The 24,781-nt window shown below is 40.5% G+C and overlaps 1 protein-coding gene across 3 annotated transcripts in view; it reads left to right on the top strand.

Moving 5' to 3' along the window:
- Nucleotides 1–24,781, top strand: part of PCSK5 (proprotein convertase subtilisin/kexin type 5) — a 457,855-nt gene that overhangs the window by 30,139 nt on the left and 402,935 nt on the right. For all 3 annotated transcript variants that reach the window (XM_082470900.1, XM_082470899.1, XM_082470898.1), the window contains exon 2: nt 7,234–7,338. In XM_082470900.1, the coding sequence (XP_082327026.1) occupies nt 7,234–7,338 (105 nt within the window). The remainder of the gene's footprint in view (nt 1–7,233; nt 7,339–24,781) is intronic.

The raw sequence follows: 24,781 nt of genomic DNA, 5'->3' as shown, positions 1-24,781 counted from the left end.
AAAACATCCCCTCTGTGTACAACTCTTAGGAGCACAGTCTTCTGAGTAATTGTTTTAAATTCATCCTTAGAAACCTTTTATTTTAAACATCTTTTAGAGTAGTTGAGAACATATGCTCTGGAGTTAGGCTGCCCAGAATCAACCTGAGCTTGGCCCTTTGCTGTGTGGCCCTAGGCAAGTTCTTAAACTTTGTGAGCTTCTGCTTCTGTGCATATAAAATGGAAATCGTGATACCTACTTCATATGGTTGTGAGGACACAGTGCAATGATGCTGGGCACTTAGTTTGTACTTCATAAATATTAGCAATTCATCAGATTTCTGCAGTTAGTTGCCTTCTAATTTAATATTTAATAAATTCAACAGCCTTGTTATAAATATCACTTTTGTTCAGTGATTCCAATAGGTCATTGACTATGATGAAATAAGAGAGGGAAATACAAAGGCAGACTGGTGATTAGGTGGTTGTTGGTAGTAAATTCTTAATTTTCAGATATGTTTACATGTAATAATGTCATTCATTCATTCAACATTTATTAAGTATAAAGTGTATGTTATATGTTAATGTTGTATCACAGAAAGGGTTATAAAGAGATTTGCAAGAAGCCTTCCCTAAGGTTTAGAGACATGCTCACTGCTGCTTTGATTTCCTGAAGATCAGGGACCATTCATTCATTCATTCATTCATTCTAACATTTATTGGGTATGCCTGGCACTGTTAATAGGAGCTAAGTCTAATTCAGCAGTGAATAAAACAAAAATTCCTGACCTATGGAGCTAACATTCTAGTAGGGGAAGACCAGCAATAAATGGGACAAATAAAGAGAATATATAATATGTTAAGTGGTGATAAATGTGAAGGGGAAAAATAAATCAGGGAAGGGTCAGTGGGGTATGCTGGAGACAGCAATTTAAAATTGGGTGGTCAATTCGGTGGAAATCTTCCCTGAGAAGAGAGCATTTGAGCAAACACCTGAAAGCAGAGAGGATGTGAGTTACGGAGATTTCTAGAAGGGCATTCTGGGCAGAGGAAAAGCAGGCGCAAAGGCCCTAACGTTGGAGTATTCTTGGTGACTTTGGGGAAAGCAATCATGGCCACCTTCTCTTTGATTCTCCTTTGAATGTTATAGAGTCTGAAATACAGAAGGCAAATAGTTACAATGGTTTTAATATTCTCAGGGAAGTACAAATGAGGCATCACAGTCAAATTTTAATGAAGGGAAATCAGTATATCCAGGCGGTGCTTCTGTAGCTTTCTGTCTGAATGGAATTTAGCAAGCAGGAGTTTCAAACTTTAACTCCTGGATGTCGGAGATTGATCGGCAAGAACAATTGTCTTGGTGACTTGGTTCCTCCCCACCTCACCTGAGAGGGTGGGAGGAGATCTGAGCTGAAGAACCCAGGTCACTGGGTTCTTGCGTTTCCCAATCTCTGAATCATTCTACAGATGGGAAAGAGAACCAGAGATCAGTAGAGGAGATATAACTTTTGAACTCACCATTATTGTGGTATAATTTATATACTCCCCATCGCAGACATTTTTGTGTAAGATTGGATGAGTGTTGACAAATGTACATACCCTGGGTTGTGCTGATAAATACTAAACAAGTGACTGATCAGGGAAAAAAGAAGCCCTAATTTGTAGCCTTTGCCAATTTTTCCTGATGTGTTAAAAACTTCCATCATTGTTGATGTCAAGTCATCAATGTGATGTCCCTGCAGAGGGTGTTGGGAAAAGATGCAATTGGATCTGGCAAGCCTGCAATGAGCTGGTTCCAACATGCTGGAGCACTTACCACTGATGGAATTACCACCACAGTCATGATATAGAACATTTCCCAAACTCAAAAGTTTCTCCAGGCTTTCCCCAAGATTATCACTGATCTGTTTGCTGTCATGATAGAGTAACTGTCCTAGAACTTCTTACCAATGGAATCATACAGTGTATCCCCTTTGTGTCAGCATGCTGTTTTGACCTTCATCCATGAAGCTGCATGCATCAGAGTTTTGTTCCTTTTTATTGCTGGGCATTCCATTCTATAAATATACCACAATTGATTTATCCATTCACTTGTTGATAGACATTTGCACTATTTCCAGTTTGGGGCTATTATTAAGAAAGCTGCTATAAGCATTTGTGTATGGGTTTTCTTTGGAAATAGGTTTTCATTTCTCTTGAGTAAATACTGTAAATGAAATGGCTGGGTCATGAGGAGGATGTATGTTTCATAAGAAATTACCAAATGATTTTCCAAAGATGTTGAACCATTTTCTACTCCCGCTAGCAATGTATGAGAGTTCCAATGCTCCGTAATCTCATTAAAAATGGGTATTGTCTACCTTTTAAATTTTAGCCATTTTGGTATGTGTATAGTGCTATTATGATTTTAATTTGCATTTGAGCATCTTTTTACATGCTTATTGGCCATTTGTATATCTTTTGTGAAATGTCTGTTCAAACTTTTGCCCATTAAAAAAATTTTATTTGTAGGCTGGTAGTAAATAACTTTTCGAAAAGGAGTACAGAATTTGGGGAAATCTGTAAGTTGGACAGGGCAGGAGGGAAAACAAGGCAAACAAGCAGCCTGAGAGAGCTGACAGGTTCATCGAGGTGGCCACCGTGCTTTATTCAATGAGTTAGATAAAACATGTAGACTAGTTCCTGGCACAGAATAAATGTTGATATTATTATTATTAACTTTAAAATTATATTATTAAATAATATTAAATATTACTATTTATTTTAACAGGAAAGGGAAGCCACTCAAGGATTTGAAGCAGGCGTATGAACTATGACAGTCAAATGTACATTTTATAACCTTATCCTGGCTACTGTATAGAAAGAATTGAGAGAAGAGATTGGTGTGAATGGCTGTGAGAAGCCAAGAAGCCAGTGTAGTCATCTAACAGGATGTTAGAGCAGACACAGTGGGTCATCCGTAGCCTGTGGCTCAGTGGTGCCTGTAGCCCATGACTCAAGAGGTACCTACCTTTGAGGATCTCTAAGTCTTAAGAGAGGAGGTTGGTGTGAATGGCTGTGAGAAGCCAAGAAGCCAGTGTAGTCATCTAACAGGATGTTAGAGCAGACACAGTGGGTCATCCGTAGCCTGTGGCTCAGTGGTGCCTGTAGCCCATGACTCAAGAGGTACCTACCTTTGAGGATCTCTAAGTCTTAAGAGAGGAGGTTGGTGTGAATGGCTGTGAGAAGCCAAGAAGCCAGTGTAGTCATCTAACAGGATGTTAGAGCAGACACAGTGGGTCATCCGTAGCCTGTGGCTCAGTGGTGCCTGTAGCCTATGACTCAAGAGGTACCTACCTTTGAGGATCTCTAAGTTGTGCAAGATTGTATATATATAAAGCTACTTTTTCATAAATTCTCATCTGTCCCGTTTGGAATATTCAGGGGAGCCAACTACTGAATCCACTGCTTGGTCTGCTTTGGAAGGCATTCAGTATTGACTATTAAATAGCTTGGAGTATCAATCAGGAGGGCCAAGTTTTCAGAAAAGGTCCCCAAAGCCACACCACAGAATGGGCCTCCACCAGAGCTGCTGCTTCTGCCTCAGTGAGGAAGCTGAGGAAGGAGGAAGCTACCCTATGATGCCCCTGTAGTTCTTCTAAAATCTCTTACCAACTGACTGACAAAACAGGATATGCAAATGAATGCCCAGAAAGCTAGCAACCAGGTACTAAGACCTTTAGCCACAGCCACCACTAAACACGTAAATGCCTCCAAGAGCATGCCTCACGATGCCACAGTCTGCCTTTGATTGGTAGAACCTTAATCACATTCAGAACCCTGGCTGCACAGAATTTAGCTCTGCAGTATAGGAAGGCTCACTAGAAGGATGTCGGAATGCATCCCGTGAGCCCATCGACGGGATGCACCATGAAACTTAACTAAATTCACCCCAATGCTAGGCATTCAACAAAGGTTTACATTTTACCACCTCACAATACCAGCTGTGTACATTTGGGCACTACCAGAGCCTCAATAGCCTCCTTTATCAAATTGGAGGTAATAATATTTGTCTTCAAAAGCCCTTGGGGAGGTGAAGTTAAATATAATACCATGCGGAAGAGCAGCAAGATGCTTGGCATGTGGCAGGCATTCTGTAATTGAGGCATCGGCCAATCAGTGAACACCATTCCATAACCCTATAGAGGAAACAGAATCCCTGAAAGATGGAGATTATAAATAGAGTGTACTGCTCAAGAGATTTAATGGCCCAAATAGAAGTGGCCCTTGTATCAGTCCCATGGAATTGGGGGAGCATATTTGCCCCTGGAAAAGTAGGTGGGATTTGTGTGTGTGCTATTTCACATGTTCATTTGTATTATTTTTTTCATTTTTGGTTAGTTTAATTTAAAAAAATAATGCAGCCACATAAACAATGAAAAGAAAATCCCTCTTTTCCAGTGTGTCAAGTTTCCTTCCTGAAATATCCTGTGCATATAAGCACACATGTCATCTAGAGTCTTCCTTTTTTCTCCTACAAAAATTGGGTCATATTATATGCTTCTTTTGCACCTGTATTTATTTATTTCTTTATTTATCCACTACCTTGGAGACAATCCATTTCAGTTCACATAGAACCAATCACCTATTGATGGCAGCTAGGTGTTTGCATTCTTTTGCTTTTACAAAATTTGCTCTAATTAACATCCATCCTTTTACGTAAATGACTATACCTATAGAATAATTTTAAGAAGTGGAAAGGCTAGGTCAAAGGTTAAGTACTGTGTATAATTTTATTGATATTGCCACACGGCTCTCCAAACACTTGTACCATGGTACGCTCTTTACTGATCCTGTATGAGCTGCATTTGTGCCTACATCCTTGCCAACAGTGTATCATCAACCCTTTAGATTTTTGCCAGTGAAATAAGGGAAGTGAAATAAGGGAGGTGACACCAGGGCAGATTAAGAGGAATCCTGCCAAGAGACAGAGGTGAGGGATTAATTAGAGGATAAGAGGTGAGGGAAGGTAGGATTTAAATATAAATTTAGAAGGGAAACTCATAACCTTCTGGCACTTACTATGTGATGGGCAGTGACTTGACTAGGCAGGGTACCTGCTATTACATTCAGTCCTTATAACCACACTAACCCATAAACACTATTATCCCCCATTAGACTCTGACACCCATTCTCTGTCCGCTGTACCTCCTGTGTCCTTATTTCACAGTTGAGGAAACAAAAGCCCAAAGAGGTTAAGCGATGTATCCAAAATCCCAGAGCAAGTTAAGTCAGGACAAGGGTTCCACTTTCCAGCTCCATGTACACTGCATTAAGCCAGCATTCTGGTGTGTACCATTGAAGCCACAAAGGATCTGAATATTTCTTCAGGGTGTATTTCATCCACAGTTTGAGTTGAATAGTTGAGTTGAATTCAGTCATTTCCTATAGTCGAAGAGGTTCCATAATAGTTGAGTGGACATGATCTTAAACGTACTGACATTTTTCACGTTGATAAAAAGTTCTTCCTCAGAGATTCTCTGTTCCTTTCCACAGAAACTACTGTATTTACTCAAGGAGCATTCTTGACAGAAACTACATGAGGTGAAAGCTCTAAGCTTCTTGGGATTTTAAGATTTCTGATAGAGGATTATGCAGCCCCTCCTGAATTCTACCCCTACTCCTCTGGAATTTTAAAGTTGGCCTGTAAAACCCTCCTTGAAACACCCTTGGAGACTGGGACTGGCACCTGTGCCCTCTTCCTCATTGTTTTCTACTGCTTCAGAGTCCAGAATCATTGAGATTAGAGGTTTCAGCTAGGATTTCCTCATTTCTTACTTGTTTTCAGAGTCGAGGATCTCTTCTGTGTACATCTGGGCAGTTCCACTTGAATCAGAAATGGGAGACTTCAGACATTCAAATTTAATGAAGATAAGAAACATTCAATTAGAGCATGAAGTCCCAGTGAGGAGATGACTCTTAAATGGCACAGAAATTCGGTTGATCATCCTTTTTGGAAGGGCGGGACGATGATTGAGAATGTGATGAAAAGATGGGAATAAAAAGTAGACCTTTTATCTGAAAAAATTAAGCTGGGGCAATGACTTTTTTTTCTTTTTTTTTTATTAATTAAGAAGGCCTAACTTTTGAATTGTCCTAATTGGAAAACATCCTGATGGTGGTCATTCTTTTAGGGTAGAGCAATGGTGTTCTGGAGGAATAGCCCTAAATGTATTTGCCCAAAGCGAGTAAAGTGTCAGTGGTAAAGAATGGAATTTGAGAGCTGTAGTGATCTGAGAAATGAACTGGCTTGAAGTCCAATTTTATAGATAATGAAACTGAGACATAGTAAGTATATGCGATTTAGCTAAGAAGACACTTCTGGTGACCATCAGCCAAAACTAGAACCAAGCTCTCCTGCCTTAGCTCATTGTATGGTTTAATTTCCATTATGTGATCCACATTTTATAATCTGCTGAAAGAATATGATGGTTGGAATTGTGTTAGTTTGTTTTCTTAGAATGGACAGGGATTTATTTTTACAGCTATCCTAAACAGACCTGTTTTTAACTAAAGAAAGGGGTACATAAATGAGAAAACTAATTTATTAAAGAAATGGTTAAGATAAAGTCGATTGAACTATTTTCACACAGGAAGCTTAGCTGATAGGTAGGACGTGTGATCTTTGTTTTGTTTTAGAAATTGCCATTCATTCCACTTTTAGTTTTGCAACACATGAATAAGAGCTATGTATTTATACTGTCTACTGAAGTCAGGAAACAAACTAAGTAGTGTTTTCTTTGCAGATGATCAATTGCTTAGGACTTGTTTCAAATTAATGATATAAATAATCTAACAAGGTCTTTCATTGTACATTTCTCAGAGCAAACAAAATGCGATGTGTTTTTATAACCAGATAGCTATTTGATTTTTTTATTCTCTTTCATACATTTGGATATAGATTGATATAGAATTACTTAAAATGCTGCATATAAATTAAACATTAAAAGGGAGATATGGAGAGCCCTAGCTGCCCCATTATAATCTTTAGCTCCACGGTCACCGCCTCAAGGACACTCCATTTCATATCACATGTCCTTCTTTTGAAAAGTGATCACCAAGGTTCAAGTAACATTTAAGCATGGCCAGCAACTACATAATTTATGGACCTTTTCTTTTTTTTTGCTTTTGTGTTCTTATTTTAATGAAAAACCAGGAAAACAGAAGACTTTTCATACGTTAACTCTCTTATATTCTTTCCCTCCTGCCTTTGCAGATCGGGGCCCTGAAGGATTACTACCACTTCTATCACAGCAGGACGATTAAAAGGTCAGTTCTCTCAAGCAGAGGAACGCACAGTTTCATTTCAATGGAACCAAAGGTAAGAAGAACCAGCTGGGTGGGGACCAAGAGGCAGAGCTTCTGCATTTTTCATTGGTAACTTCACACTAGGAACTGGTGACCAGCATGAAAGCTTAAATTTCAAGAGCTGTCATACTATCCTTTGGTCCAATATCTTTGCTTCCTCTTGAGACCAAAAATAGGCAATGGCTTGATTTTTTATCGAAGTGCCCTTATCATCCCAGTTGTAGAACAGCCCAGGGGTATCAGAAGTAGGAGTTGTCATGGAGAAATGAGAAGGAGTGTATGTGGGGACAGATAGGGATGGATTCAGAAGTATTGAAGTCTTAAGAAGACCATACCATCTGCCTATTTGCATACAGATCTGAGGTTCTATCTGAGCTCTGTAGAGGGGTCTCTTCCAGAACCCTTAGGTCAGGCCTCAGGTCACCACGAATCCTTGTAGTTTCAATGGGTGTTAATAGAGCCATGCCACTGGTGGCCCAGGGACTAGACCATGTCTGAGACAGGAGGGATTCTGAGCACAGAAGGAACAGAAGCTGGCTGTGCTCCTCTTGGAAGCTCAACAGGGATCTTTCTTACACATTGTCTTGACCCCAATCCTTTTGGGCTGTACAGAAAGCATACTTCTAGGAGAACCTAGCAGAAGATATGTCATGTCTAGATTCTCCCAATCCATTTTGGTGAGGCAGGGCAGCTTTGAAATGGGAGATAGGAAGCTGGAGGGTGTTGGGGACAAACAGACTAATAACTGGCAACTAAAACTCTGAGGATGAGTTAACCCTCTGTCCTTATTACGTTGGAGGAAGGGATTGACTCTGACAGAGAACTGCTTGGCCTCCCAGATGTGATGAGTAAAGAGGGAGAGAGGGCAGCAGTACCAGCCTGCCCTGGTTCCTCTGTGGATTCACTGTTTGTTATTTACTGATCAGGAAGGGTTGTCTTTTCCTCATTATGGTTTGGGTTTATCATATGAGCTCATTTTCAAATAAATTGGTCAACAAGTCTCTACCAGTGAGCATGGCAATCTCTCCTAGAGATTCCTCGAAAATGATATCCCTTATTAAAGCAAAAAGGTCCCTATTTGAATTAATATGCAAATCAGATTGGCCATTTGGAGTCCTGTCCTCGGTTATGTGCCACAGTTCTCCTTGTTTAATTTTTGTCTGGAATATTATCACACAGTGTTCATGACTGTGAAATTGTATCTTGGTGGTTAGAAAAAGCACATTTGTTGTAGGGCCCAATTTTCTGTGGATTATAGGAACATCCCCTGATACTTAACACTCCGCAGCCTGTGGATTATATATATATTTTCCCTTTATCTCTATTCAGAATTAAATGTTACTGGAAAAGCAATCTGTTAGGATGTTCTTGAATTAGCGAAGTTTTCGAAGCAAAGTCACGTTTTTCATCTGTTACCTTTTTCCAAGCTTTCTTGAACTTTGGTCATTTAAATGATTTTAATTTCAGACCTCACGTGCATAGTCCATGTGAATTTGAAAAACCGAGTACTAAATGGTTTGGGAGGTAAGAACAGAATTGAATACAGAGCTATTTCAAGCCTTAACGTTCTCTTGGTTGAGAACGGAAGCTTGGTCTTCCATTCTTCTTATCTCAGTGCATCAAATAGTTCATGCAGGACCCAGTGGAGACCTCAGATGCTGGGACACGTAGTGCCTGGCATGTTTGTCCTTCCCCACCCAGCCCAGAGGAACAGAGCCAGTTCAGGCCAGCCCCAGGGTACATGCTTAGTTCCTCTTCCTCCTCCCTGTAAAGAACACCCTAGGATAGGACTGTACCTTGCTCCTCACTCCTCATTCTGGTGCCACCTGCACCTCATTGCCGCCCAGCTGTTTATACAGAAGGGCCACCGTTCTACCAACTTTGCAGATTGGGGATTGCCTGCAGTTTCTTTCAGATATTTCTTAAAGTCCGATCATTCCTTCCATTGGCCATTTCTTGAGCGTCTAATATATGCCAGGCCCTGTGTTAGGCTCTGGGGATTTGTGGATAGGGTGGTGCCCTCAGGGAGCTCTCTGCAGCCTCCCACAGTAGCTTTCGGGGAAACACAAGACGTTACAATGCTTCTCAGTGTTGGGGATGGAAGAGCAAAGGAGATGGGGGTCTACTACATTCCTCCTCCTTCTCCAGCTCCCTCCTCGAAAAGCTCAGGCCCACTTAGGTTAAGTTTCCTTTTTAATTTAAAAACAAAAAGCAACAAATGTTATTTACAGAGAAGTTGCAAAAACGTTATGAGGAATTCCTATATTCACTTCCCAGATTCCCCAAATGTTAACGTTTACATTTTACATCTCGTCAAACTTACTTGGTCATTTTCTCTCTCTTCTCTCTATACACATGCACACATAGCTATGTACATAAGTTTCTTTTTGAAAATTTGGCTGCGAATTGCAGACATGATGCCCCTTTAACTCTAAATACTTCACTGTGTATTTACCAAAACCAAGGACGTTCTGTTATATAACTGGGAGTACAATGGTTAACATTTTGGTAAAATCTGGATATTAACATTGATTCAATATTATAATCTAATCTACAGATTTTATTCAGATATTGCCAGTTGTCTCTTTTCTGGGCCAGGATCACATCAGTTGTCATATTTCCCAAATCCCCTTTGTATACTCTGTCATACTTTCATTTTCTTCCCTCCCCTCCCCTCCCTTCCCCTCCCCTCCCCTTCCCTCCCCTCCCCCTTCCCCTTCCCTTTCCCCTTCCCCTTCCTCTTTCCTTTCCTTTCCTTTTCTTTTCTTTCATGATCTAGAATTTTTTTGCAAAGTACTGGCCACTTATTTTGTAGAATCTCTCAAGTTGCATTTGTCTGTTTCTTCATGATTAGCTGCAGGTTTGGCGAGAACACCAGAGAAGGGCTGTGTCCTTCCCAGTGTGTCAGATCGGGAGGCACATGACATTGACATGTTTCATTGCTGATGATTTGACTTTGGTCACTTGATGAAACCTGGTGTCTGCCAGTTTCTTTATTTTAAAATACGATTTTCCCCCACCTAATTAATAAGCGTTTTGTGGGGAAAGACTTTGAGACTATGTAAATTTCTACAGGCTGACTTTTTATTTTTCCCTCCCAGCAGATCTCATGGGGAGTATAAAGTATCCACACAACTTGCTTCCTTAGGCAGGTCTCCTTTTCTTTAATCTTGGGGGTGTGTGTGTGGTGGGTGATTTGTGTGCCAGAGTGGAGGCACATTTGTGATTAGGGGGACGGGACCATGTGAAATGGCTTGGTGGAAAACATTGGTGATGCGTGAAGTTATTTTTGTTCCTCATCTTCTCCAGAAAGGGAAAACACACATGGGTGAATTGCAGGGAATACACACACTCAACAGATCCTGGCTTTTACTTGCTGGAGTAAATTGCATGGCTCCTTCTTCCCCCTGCTATTGTTTTTACTTAGAGGGTTCTAAAGAAGGAAATGCAAAAAGTAGCAACATTGTAAGAACAACCCTCCTGGTGCTAAGAAAATGCTGTGGTCAGTTGGGGCACATGAGCCCGGAGAACAAGAATAGACTGGATTCCCATATGTTAACAGTATGTTATGATTAGCTTTTAAATGACAGGGATCCGCAGACTTCTAAGACAGCATCACGACACAATAATAACACAGTTTGGCAAAAAGTGTTGGTACAATATTACAGCAGTTAGAAGGGTGAGTCTTACAATGTTCTTGACTCACCAACTTCTCTCCAAGAGACCTAGGTTAAATTTGAGAAACAGCAGTCTTGAATTAACGTTTTCAGAAGCCTCTCATTAATCTGCTTAGAAATCTTTGCCAGCCCTGTGGCATTTTGGTCAAAGAGGGAGGTACCTACAGGAGCTCTTTGGAATAAAAGTTCTTTACAGCTCTTTAACTGCCCATGCAGACATGGGCGGGGGTGGAGGAGATACTTTTCTTTCGTTCTTCTTACCCAGAACAGAAAAATCAGAAGCCTACATTTTCCATTAGAGTAGGCTTTCAAAAATAAAGAACACAAACTGTCCTTCAGTTAGCCCCTATGTCCTATTCATGTGTAGTTTGATATACGAGCCCAACTTCTACCCTTGCCCATGAGGTTTTATCTTGAAGATTCTGGCCTTTTAATCTCTTATCTTTTCCAGTCCTTTTTTCTGTCTTCAAATATATTTAAAGATCAATTTTTATCTAAATCTAGGATAGAATTACCTTCTGCTCTGGGCTCAGGGATGAGCAACTCTCCTGCCATGTTTTTTCCTAAAGTTCAACTTATCAACCCGCCTCATCGCGTGGATGTGTATGGCTGTGTATCTCAAATATGGAAAAACTATTGATATAGTATTATTTATTGCAGAATCATAGGCTCCTTAGAATTAGACTTCTCTCCTTCCTATCCAATGCTAACATACCCTCTGTCATACTCCTAAAAGGATTATTTTCAGATCTGTTAAACATGCCCAATGACAGAGAGCTCAGTACTGGACAAGGCAAACATTTCTATAATTAAAGAGATTTAACATGCTGAGCTAAAATTTGCTTGTCTGTAACTTCTATCCATTGATTGGATCTACTTCTACCTTCCAGACTTACACATAACAGCTCTTTAAATATTTGGAGCCCCTCTCTTAGTCTCCTGGAGCAGCAATTGTCCCTCTGTCAATGTGGCCCAGAATTAAGTTCAAGGCTTTAGCTCACAGAGAGACTGCTCATTTGTTACATTTATATGTAAGCCATTTCCTCTAAAGAGAGTTTTAGAGCAGGGCATGCAACCACCGTACAGTGACAGCTAAAGGGCTGTAGGAAAAGGACAGGAAAGTGGAAATGAAGTAATTGGAGGTAATTAGCAAGATCAGATAGAATCAAACCTGTGAAACAAGAAAGGGAAGTTCAAGTTCCTGACTAATCCCTGTTGGTACCTATTGTGTCCAGAATTTGATTTTCAGGTGACTGGAGTTTCTCTTTTTGCCTCAAGGGTGAAGACGATGTGATGGAGTAAAGTAAGGGTGCAGGAGTACTTCACTGTACATAATGGTCATGTTCCCGAAAAGCTGTACAAATCTACTTCTTATCAGTCAAACCTCATTTCCCCAGGGATTCACTTTATAATTTCAGAATCAATTGATCTTCACTGAGGATTGATATGTCATTTTTCTGTGGAGACAACCAGCACATTAGTTAACTCTTTTTTTTTTTTTTAACTCTGAGACAAACCATTTATAAGCTGTTTGCATGCAGCTGACCTGCCAGGGGATCTTTGGAGGTAAAGATCAGTTATTCCGTTAGAAACAGATGCTCAGGAGTGTCTGCCTGGCTCCCATGCGCGAATCGCAGCCATGCCTTTCCACTGACAAGATTCCTGGTGTGCCGGTGCAGCTTCAAAATTCATTCCACCCCGAGTACAAGTGCTTCCTGTTCTGGCCGCTGCTTCACTTCCTCTCACCCCACCTGCCCTCATTCCAGCTGGTGCTCCCGTGGACTGTTTTCTCTGGCAGTTCAATTTTCTGCTCTTTGGTTTTAACTGTGATAATAACTTCATGGTTTGACTTTCTTCTGTGAAGTGCAGTTTTATAACAACATTCCTGGGCTTGTGCTCGGCGGCCATGTGCGCAGATCCCGGGTGTGCTGAGTTGGAACGAGAGGGGCTGTGTTCTCTGGGGCAGGAACCCGAGGCTGTGTGTTCTTAGCCTGTGTCATAACCGTGATTGTTACACATTTGCTTCTCAGCATCTCACCAGTGAATGAAAGCAGTTACCAGATAGCTTGAGAATGCCCTGAATTCTTCTGGAAGCAGCGTGGGCTTGGGTGTGATGATGAGCGGAGAGGACGTGGATGCGGTGGTCAAGGGGCATGTTGGGGGGCTGTCTTGTTCCGGGTGACCCTCTTTAACTACCTTTCACCAGTTATGAAGTGCAACCGCTATGGCAGTTTCCTGTCTTTGCCTTTCGATAGCATTCCTGTGCCTTTGAAAACCCCACTAGAACGTGTAGACTCCTGGGAGAAGCGTTTCAGCCATAAGTTTGCAACCTGTGATACAGGTATAATGGCAGGATGGCTAGGAGTGTAGGAGAGACGGAAGGAGTATGTGGGTACAGATGCCACCGAGTTCTCCGCCTTCCCTTCTTTTCTGTCTTGTTTTCAGGTCTCCCAGATGTCTGGATGATCAGAAACCGGAGAGTCAGATTGTACACTGCTGGGTTATCTGATGGGAAAGTTTGGGTCATAACCCCAATTTTTTTAGCTACTTAGGAAAAGTGGCCAAATCTTTATTAGAGAGTACTTCGCAGCATTTCATTTTGAAAGGTTATAAACGCACACGCTCACAGTGGAGTGCAGATAAGAAGAATGAGTAAGATGGGCCAGACAGAAAATCCCTGGGCATAGGATAGAGTGTAGAGCCCTTGCTGTGTGTAAGGGAGCAGCCGCAGCCCTGGGGCATCATGTTTGCAAGTTGGCTCGTGGTTGCCAGTTGAGAAGAACTGGCAAGTCTGCACTTTTACAGGACATTTCCCAATTTTAAATGTTGGCCAATAATTCAGAAGTTTGAACATATTCGTGTGGGCCAAGGAAAATGCATCCGAGGGGCATCCCAGTTTATGACCCCCTGAGATGGGCTGCATCGGGAAAAAGCAGGGCAGGCATGAAAGGTAGGTGTTAGCACCTTCATAACTTGGCCTCGGTCTTGCCCTCACCTGAACACTGATTTCAATCTGTCAGTCACGCTCTGCTGAGTGGCTCTAGTATGATTTTTCTCTGTGCCTTAGTCTCCAAACTGAAATGCAAAGATCTTTTAGGTATAAATAATTGGCTCAGAGCACTCACGTCCTGAAGCAGAGGCTGCTGCCGGTGAGGACGGGGGGTTGGGGGAGCTCATTCTAGCTCCTCTTGTGCTTTTCCCCAGTTTTCCACTGACAACAGTCTCAACAGGAAATGAAGCCTGGAGGAAATAGGATAAGTCAAAGAAAAGAACAAACAGCAAATAAAGTGATGACCATGTAAAAATAGGAAGAGGAATTAGATAGGGCGGGGGAAGAGTAGATTATGGATTTTGCCACTTTAGCCATGTGAAGGAAAGGTACAAATGTAAAATCTTTATTATTGTCTTAGTTTATGTAGTATTTCTAAGGTGTCAGATTCTAAAGCAGCCGGTGCTAGATCTAGAAAATGTAGGGTAATGACAACATTCTGAATTTCTAGTTAGGTCTGGTCTTAGTTCAGGTTGCTTATGACAGAATATCATAGACTAGGTGGCTTATAAACAACAGAAATTTATTTCTTCTAGTCCTAGAGGCTGGGAAGTCCAAGATCAAGGTGCTGGCAGATTCGGTGTCTGGTGAGAGCCCACTTCCTGGTTCATAGACAGCCGTCTTCTCACTGTAATCTCACCTGGCGGAAGAGGCAAGGGAGCTCTCTGGGGTCTCTTTTATAATGGCACTAATCCCATTTATAGGTGACCATTAGGTCACTCCACCCTTGTGACCTAATCACCTCCCAAAGGCCCCACCGCTAAATGCCACCACGTTGAGTATTAGGTTTCAACATGTGAATTTTGTGGGAACACATATTTCAGTCTGTAACAGGTCTTAAGAAGGGAACTTTAGAGCCACAGGTTCTGTTGAACTCTTGGGCAAGTTAGGATATAATAAGTAAGTAATCCTAGGGAATAAGCGAAAACAGTAAAAACAAACAAAAGCCAGCAACAACAACAAAACCCAAAGCCATTTTAATTGTTTGGCTTTGAAGAGAAATCATACTGATTTACATATTTACTTTAATGAATGCAAGAGTAAATAAGAGATCCAATTAAAACATCACCATTGAAAAGGCATGATTTGTTAAAAAGTGCTTGTGAATTTTGTTTCTGTGCTCAGTTCTATCAAATGTCAGTCAATTCTTACAACATAAAAAGAGGCAATATGGTACAACAGAAAGAACCTTTGGGTCTTTGTTCATGTTCGGATCTCTGTGGGGTGAGCGCTTAACTCCTCTGTCCATCGATTTTCTCTCCTCATCATTGTTCATGCACATACTCAGGGAAGTACATGGTATAATACGGTATAATGATTTGTACATAAGAAAGGATCAAAAGCATAGGTTAAATTCTTATAACAAAATAGTAAGTTCACCATTAAAATGATGTTATAAATCTATACATACTGATAAGGAAAGATCTCCAAAATAATATGTAAAGTAACAAAAAGCAGTAATAAAAAGAACATATAAAATGCGTTCCTATTTATGTTTTACATTTAAAAACAAACAAACAAAAAGACCTGTGTGTATTTTTGTGTAGTTATATGCAGCATAGGTTTGGAAGGAAACACAAACACATAAAAATAACTCTTAATAGTTACCTTTCCACATTGTATGACTTTTAACAAACTGTTTATACTGAAACTGCTTTTGTTGATATCAACAATGATATTTGATATTTCAGATCTGGTGAGTTCATCTCTGTTCTCATCTGACTCTATCTTTCACTGAATATAGTGGTTGATCATTTGCTCCTTCCTGAAAAATGACTCTTTCAGTTTCCTGAGACCACATCTCCCAGTTTCCTCCTTGCCTCTCCTGCACCTTCTGTCTCTGGATGGTACTCCTCGACCTCACCTATAAATTTTGGAGAGCCCAGCACGCTCCCCTTTATGCTGGTGTCCTTGCTTCTAATTTATATCTTCTTCTCTCACCTACCAGACATCTCCAGTTAGATGTCTAGTAAGCATCTAAGCCATAATATGATCTATGTGATGCTTTTAATTTCTATGCATCACCATGGTGCTCAAACCTTTTCCTTCCCAGTAAACGGTACCATAATTTATCTAGTTGCCCAAGCCAAAAATAAAGCAATCTATTCTTGATTCTCTCCCTTTTCCTCATTTCCCCTCATGGAACCATTAAGAGATCCTGCTGGCTCCCCTGCTAAAATTTATCTTAAAGCTGTGAACCTGTGGGCTTTCCTCTCCTGCACTGCCACCAGCCTGGTTAATCCCACCGCTGTCTTTGACTTGGACTACAGCAGTTGCCTCTACTTCCACTCTTGTTCTTCTGTAGTCATTCTCCACAGCAAGTAAGCTTCTTAAGACATACAAAGATCAGGTCTTTCAAAGACTTTCTATGGACTTTGGAATAAAATCCAATTTTTTCTTAATGATCTTTAAGGACCATCATGATCTGGCCCCTTCTTACCTCCCTGAGCTAGGCTTTGAAATGCCTCCTTTTTGCTTATCACTCTCAGCCACATTGACCTCTTTCTATAAACATCAAACTCTTTCCCTTTGCCTGGAACGTATTTCCTTTGGTCTTTGCATGATGGATCTCTTCTCACCCTTCACATATCAAAGCAAATGTCACCTCCTTTGAAGGACCTTCGACAGTCATCCTTGCTAAAGTACACCCTTAATCTCATCTACCCAGCTTCTGTCTAGCTTTAACATGTTAATTTCCTCTTTGATAATGTATCTGAATCCAAAACCATATTGTTTCTTTATTTGATTGTTATTGGATTTTCCCTTCCAGGATAAAACTCAGTAGGGGCAGGGGCCCCATCTTATTAACTGTGGTATTCCTTCAATCTGGAATAATATCTGGCACATAAAGACCATCAATAGAAGAATAAATGAATGAATAAATATTTAAAATTAATTTGTACAGGAAAATAAATGATAGAGGAAGTAATAAATCTAGGGGCTGTAACTTTCTCTTAATTCCCTTAGAACTCAAATCATTTTATGATAACATACACAGTACTATCTCATTTTAGTGCAGACGTGGGGGCAGCCAGTTGGAGAAACTGTTTCATAAAATAAAAGAGGTATTGGCTGGACTTGGGATATTTGGATTCCGGTCTCAGCTTTGCTACTAGGTCAACCTGCTAGTAGGTCACTCCTCACTGGGCTTATTTCACTTATAAAATCATGGAGCAGGTGAGCTATTTTCTGACATTCATTCCGATCCATTAATTACCATCTTGAACCAATGTCACTTGTGATTTTACTGTTGGTCCACATTGCCCATCAAATGTGCCCTTTTCATATTCCCTGTTCTAATGTCTTTCCAAACTTCCTCCTTCTCTCTTTCTCCCCAATACTTAGAATATTTCTTAGCACTTCAGCTCTTCCCCTGGACTCTGTTCTACCTGAAAGAGTGAATTTTGCAATTAGACTTGAGAATAACGTGGTTTGTCTTGAGACAGATAAAGACTTTACCTATTCAGCAATGCACATGATAAATGAGGAACAAGTAACATTGCTTCTTTGTTTTCAGAGTACATGTCTCTCACTGATACAAGAGTATGATAACGAGAATGGTAATTATTATTACTGATGCTCATGAATTCCAGAAGGCAGTTCTGAACAGCAAAACATACTTAATACAAGTTCTTCTAAGGAATTTAATACTTTATGTGGTTTTTGGAGAAATGGAATACCTTCTAAAATGACAACACTAGAACAAATTTTTAAAAGCTTACCATGGAAATTAGAAATTAGAAATATATTGGGAGGGTGGTGGGTAGGAAGTAGGAAATAGAAGAAGCCAAGAATCAAGGGTGGACACAATTCATGAAAATTGTTGGTGGAATATAGATTCTTCTTTAATCCACTGGCAAAGCTAAGCGAGTGTTTTCAGGTTTGAGTTTTCAAGCTTAGACTGTGATTCCCCCTCGACCCACACCACCACCAAAAAAAACGGCAAAAGGTAAACAGAGTGAGCAGGTGAGGAACAGGACTGTGTCTTAGGGCAAATTTGCTAGGCCCCAGCTCAAGGTCAGCCTTTGCTGTAGACAGAATGTTCCAATAATGTCCCTCAAGATATGGACAAGCTTTTCAGACTTACTCTTTGCACCAGCAGGAAGCCCTTTTCAAATTCATCTATGCACGGAGAGAAAATGACAAAGACGGAGACTACTTGGAGGATTGGGAAAGAAATGGGGTCATTCCTCAATACCAGGAAAACTGAAGTCTCCCAGGAATGAGGTAGCGTTAGAGGGCTCTCTGGATTCAACCATTCATTCATTTGCTTTCTCCAAGGATAACTTTGAGAGCTAATTGTGTACAAGATACTGGTAGACCCCAGAGCTTTTTCCCAGTGGAGCTTACCACCTAGTAAGCCTAAAGTCCAGGCCTGAAGCCAAAAAACCCAGTTCTCAGCATCAGTTTCTATCCCCAAATGCAATTCTGACATCACTGGAAAGCTGAGACTTTTGAAGGCATCAATTAATACAGTTTTAATAGCTTTTCACTAACACATCTCAAGTTTTTATTTATATTTAGGGCTGCCAGATAAAAGAATATACTTTTTTTTTTTTTTAAGTTGTGATTTTATTTATTTATTTATTTATGGCTGTGTTGGGTCTTCGTTTCTGTGCGAGGGCTTTCTCTAGTTGCGGCAAGTGGGGACCACTCTTCATCGCGGTGCGCGGACCTCTCACTATCGCAGCCTCTCTTGTTGCGGAGCACAGGCTCCAGACGCGCAGGCTCAGCAATTGTGGCTCATGGGCCTAGTCGCTCCGCGGCATGTGGGATCTTCCCAGACCAGGGCTCGAACCTGTGTCCCCTGCATTGGCAAGCAGATTCTCAACCACTGCGCCACCAGGGAAGCCCCAAGAATATACTTTTAATAAGAGCTTGTCCCAAATATTGTACGGGCCATACTTTTATTAAAATAATTTGTTTTTCACCTGAAATGCAAATTTAACTGAGTGTCCTGTGTTATTATTTGGTATGTCTGACAACCCTAACTTACACGGAAATCATTTTGAGATTACAGTTAGGAAAAACACACTGATACCGAGACCTTAGTACATGTAAATGCCGTAAGGCACAGCTAAGGGTAAAGACTAACCAAAACTCCAGTCTCCCATGACCACAGTAAATCAGGAGATTTCCCATGTTCCCTATGTCATGAAGTGTTTCTAGAAAACATTTTCACTATATAAGAACCTGCTTGGAGTAACCACTATTTATTTTACCGTACACGTATGATGGGACATTAAGATTGGTTCTTCAGCTTATAGTGATATCTGTAACCCAGCCAGTAAAGTCCCCCAGCCCCCACCATGATGATTACTTCTGTGTTGTTTGGTAGAAAGACAATCTCTTTCAACCCCTAGTAAAACATTTCATAAACTGTTCTTCTTGATTCCAAGAGACAAAGCCAATTTTCTCTGAGGCTGAGCTCTGTATACCTGACCCTTAAACCTCTGTAACAGAGGGTGTGTGTGTGTGTGTGTGTGTGTGTGTGTGTGTGTGTGTGTGTGTGTGTGTGTGTGTGGTGGGGTAGAGGTCGCTGTAGCTAACCTGAAACCTGCCACAACAAGGGCATTGAAATGAAAGCATCTATTTATCAGCCTTCTGATCAGCTCTCAGCTTTCAGATTGTATGATTATAGGAAAAGCAACACAGTGTGCAGATTTGTAGATTTTGGAGATTTTAAAGCAGTGTCATTGTAAGAGTGCCCCGTCACAGGAGAAAGTTCCAACTCCATAGACATAAGTTCTAACCAGCAGTTGTTATTAACTGATAGGAACCGGGTCAGAAGTCCAGCCTGGCACAGAACCTGAGACTGCTGAATTACCCCGAGAGGGCAAAGACTCCCGTGTGGCCCTAAACGAAGATAACATGATGAGTCACTAGTACAGAGAGCTGGCCTTTTCCAATTCCATGATTCTCCAACTCCAACCTTGGGGGCATTGGAATAACATCATTGGGAATAAAATTTAGAGCGTTTCCCCCTTTTGCACCAGTTCCAGCGTCCTGTGTATGAGTTAATACAATGGTAGGGAATTAGGAAGCCTTTCTGTATGGGTCAGTTTTCTCTTATCATCAGTGGTAAATAAAGCCTATGTTCAGCCTTGTGTGTCTAATTCAGGTTTATAGTTGAGCAAACCCTGTGAAGTGACAGGCACAGCTCTCTGTGTTTGTGGCATAATTTACAATTTGAATCTGATATGTTACATGACTAGGATACGATAGTCATGGGAAAAATGATACCTCACAGCTTTGTAAGAGTTAATGGGATATGTTTTTATTAAATCCTTTAAAATGCTCATTGTGTTATGTATATATTTTAATTCATTAGAATTGTTTTTTCCCCATTTCATTATGATTTTCAACATACAGCAAAATTAAAGAATTTAAAGTGACCACCACTATACTTACTGTCTAGAATCCATCATTAACATTTACATTAATTTCTTTATCACATATTTATGTACCCATCCATCTTTATTTATCTATTAGTTCATTTAATTTACATATCTATGCATCTGTCTATCATTATTCATCCATTTATCCATCTAATTTTTGATGTATTTCAAAATAAGTTGCAGACATCAGTCCATTCCCCTCCAAATACTTCAGCATGCATGTCGTTAATATTTTTCTGTTTTTTATGTAAAATTTACATACAGTGAAAATCACAAATGTTAAATGTATAGTCTTTGAGATTTGACAAATGCATGCACACGTGTAGCCTAAACCCCTTTCAAGATATAGATTGTTTCCATCACCCCCCGAGCCCCTTCCCAGTCACTTGTCTCCCCACCCAGAGACAGTCACTGTTTAATTTTTTCCTACCATAAATTAATTTTGAAGTGTTGATTTTTAAAAATTAAGGTCTAATTTATAGAGTAAAACTTGTCCTTTACAGTGTACAGTTCTGTTAGTTTTTTTTTTGTTTTTTTTTTTATTTTTGGCTGTGTTGGGTCTTGGTTGCTGGGCGCAGGCTTTCTCTAGTTGCGGCGAGCGGGGGCTACTCTCCGTTGCGATGCGCAGGCTTCTCATTGTGGTGGCTCCTCTTGTTGCGGAGCACAGGCTCTAGGCACGCGGGCTTCAGTAGTTGTGGCACGAGGGCTCAGTAGTTGTGGCTCGCGGGCTTAGTTGCTCTGCAGCATGTGGGATCTTCCCGGACCAGGGCTCAAGCCCGTGTCCCCTGCATTGGCAGGCAGATTCTTAACCACTGCGCCACCAAGGAAGCCTTCTGTTAGTTTTGATAAATGTAGACAGTTATGTAACCACCGCCACAATCAAGATATAGATCAGTTCCATCACCACCAGAAATTCTCCTGGGTCCTTTATAGTCATCCCCTTCCTCCACACCTAGCTTCTGGCAACCACTGATCTGTTTTCTGTCCCTATAGTTTTGCCTTTTCTAGAATGTCATTTAAATGGTATAATACAGTATGTAGCCTTTTTGAGTCTGGATTCTTTCACCTAGTATAATGCATTTGAGATTTCATGCATGAGGTTGTGTGTATCAGTGGTTTGTTCCTTTTTATTGCTGAGTAGTATTCTATTGTGTGGAGAGACCACAGTTTATCCAGTCACTGGTTGAAGGACATTTGGATCATATCAGGTTTTGGCAATTATGAGTAAAGCTGCTATACACTGAACGGAATACGTTTTTAAGTCTAGTATGAGGTGGATTTGCCTGACCCAGGTTTTGGTGTTTATTTGTAAATTCCCAATCCACTATCAGACACAGGACAAATGCACAATCAGTAGTTGCTAGAAGTGTGAATTATACGATTTGGTAGAGAATTGTTTAGTTATTTCACTCCTATGAAATTTGCAACAGAAATCCAAGTTGTCAGTATGCATTACATGACATTTTGCATTTTGACTTTGGGAACCTGAAAAAATATCATTAACTACTGTTTGAATTTCATAGTTTAAAATGTCTCATGGGTGATTTTTTCCAAGTGGGTTTGGAGCATTTTTATGTCCTCGGCAGAGCAGATATTTTGATTTTCCAGTCTCATTTCAGAAGCCAGTATGTATAATCCACCCTGATGCTCTGAGCACCAAGGGGGGAGATTTGATGGTGAAGAAGCAAGAAAAGTGAGACCGGGCAAAAAGGATATGGGCGAGGGGAGGGCTCCACGTAGCAGTAACAACCACCAATAAATATTTCATTGGGTTGCTATGTGGCAGCGGTTACACCAGGTCAAGTTGCCTAACAGTAAGTCGGCTTGATGCAGGGTTTAGTGAGCTGAGAGACTGATGAGGCGATAAATTTCACCGTAGGACTGTGCTTTTGTTTTAGTCAGAGATCCAGTGCCAAATGTGAGAAGCTTCTGCCAGGTGCCTACTGGGATGAAACCTGCTCGTCTCTTCTTGCTTCCTGCATTTTCTGTGAAAGCAGAAACAATTTGGTCATTTTATTTACATGCATGTGTGTGTGTGTGTGTGCGTGCGTGCGTGTATGCATTTATAATGTAGTTGGAGATAGCAAACCAAAGCACTTGCTTTTTTCATTTACTCACTATTCCGTAGAAATGTATTAAGCAACTATCAAATCCCCACACTTTTGAAACTTTAAGTCAGAATAATCAGACCCTAGCAAAAGAAAAAAGATGGCTATGCAGTTTTGTCATTATTATAAGAATTAAGGGTAGAGATGAAATTTGACTTATTTGCCTTAGTAAAGTCCTATGGGGATGATAATCTTCCCTCCCTTCTCTGAGCTAAGAATCAAGAAGGAAACAGTCTTATAGAAAACTTTGGATTTAGCACTGCACCAAAAGGTGCTAAATGGATAAACTTCAAATAGGAATAAAAGGACATGAGGCCATCTAAATAGGTTAATAATTGGTAATTGTGTGGCTAAACAGTACGTGGAAAGAGAGAAAACCAAGTGATTTTGCAACATACTTGGAATTTTGTTTCTAGAAACAGGCATATTTTCCCCCCATGTAGAGTTTGTAGATGATTTCTGAGAATGTCATCAGGGATGCATTTTTCTTTATAGGTACATCATTGTTCAGGTTAGGTTCATCAGTCACTTTAACACTCAAGGAACATCAATAATCTGTCCTTGTGTTTGTAGACCTGGATGCTGCTTATGAATTTACAAGCATACAAGTTGGTTAATGAACCTCCCGGGAGGGAGGGGAAGCACATCCTTGACTAGCTCTCTCCCCCACTTCTGTTCAAGGAAGCTGATGTAGCACCAGGAAAACACTGTGGTACTTCATCCTTATTATAACGATAGCTCTGTTACAAAGTTATTGAGTTACAGTGCCTTGGCTTCTTTCAAGATCAAATTTACTCATAATTGCAGCTGTTACAATGGCAATTTGTTACACTTAAAATACTTGGCTCTCTGGAATGTCACTATTAAGGAGAGTGAAGAGGGAGTTTGGCTGCCAGGATCAAATGGATTTAGACCTGAGGAAAACCAAAGGGAAATAAATACACGCATACCCCATGGAAGCCTCCAACCACCAAAGCCAGCCGACAGACGGGGAGCATGGCCTGAAAAGCTCCCCTGCTCTTTCACTCTAGGGCTTTCTCAACAGGAGACCGGGTCTATGCAGCACTTGCCAGGGAGAAAGGAAAATTATCAGAAAGCATGCTAATCCTTACTAGTGGTTGCCTACAGGTCTCTGAAATGCTGAACTATGAAACATCTTTCTTTTCTTGAATACACATCTTTCTCAAAAAATGTTTTGGAAATGTTTTCAGTTTGACACTAAATATTGACTGCATCCTAATGAAAACCTCCATTTTGTGGTTCACAGTCATTCAAAAAGGATAATTTGAAAGAAAAGCTAGTATTTATCAAGCCTCTACTATATGTGGAAGCTGTGTGCTATGCAATTCATGAACGCTGTCATTTAATGCTTTTGACAAACTTTAGAAGAAGGTGCATTTCTTTCCAGGAGAAAGACTCAGAGAGGTTAGGTGGTTTTGTCAAAGCGTATACTGTTTTCACTCCACCATGCTTACTCCTGCCTTTGACAAAGATATAAAGCAGGAGGGTAAAAAGTAGCAATTAAGAAAGATTAACATTACTTAGGCAGGGACTCCAAGGCAGGCTGAAAGATCAGCTTTCCCTTCTCCCGATTCTTCAAATCCCCTCTCACCAGCACACGTACTTTAAAGTCATTTTCAGTGATTTAAGTAATTTTAAATAGCTTAAAACACTTAGTTTGAAACGGTAGCCTCCAATTAATTCAATTATTACACACTTAATTGGAACCAGGATACTACTGTTACATCTAAAAATAAGAAAAAAGTCATCATCATAAATACTGATTGCCTGCTTATTCTGTATCTGGCCCTGTTGTAGGTGCTTTATATATACTAACTCAGTGTTTTGCAACCTTTTTTCTCATTATTGTCCTCCTAAGGTGAAAAATTAAATTAAAATTAACTTTATTAATTTGAATTTGAATTTAATTTAATTTCTCCATAACAAGAAACATTGAACAGTAAGGAATATGTCTTTGTCAGGCAGGGTTGCGCTTGGGGACACCACCACCATTCTAATGTCTAAGATCACCCTCCAGTGATATCATTCTGGGTGAGAATACATTTGATGCCCCTGACAGCCCTAAGAGTAAGGTCCTGTGATTACTCTACCTATTTTACAGATGAGAAAACAAAGACCCTGAGAGGCTTCATAACTTGCTCAAGAAGCTAGTTTCCAGGCTGTACCATCTTAACCACTGTACTCTGTTGCCTCTGTTTAGTCA

The sequence above is a fragment of the Balaenoptera physalus genome (genome assembly GCF_965194825.1).
Source record: "Balaenoptera physalus genome assembly, chromosome: 7".
Taxonomy (NCBI): Eukaryota; Metazoa; Chordata; class Mammalia; order Artiodactyla; family Balaenopteridae; genus Balaenoptera; species Balaenoptera physalus.
Note: the sequence above shows the minus strand (reverse complement) of the source record. Positions and strands in the feature narration are given on the sequence as shown.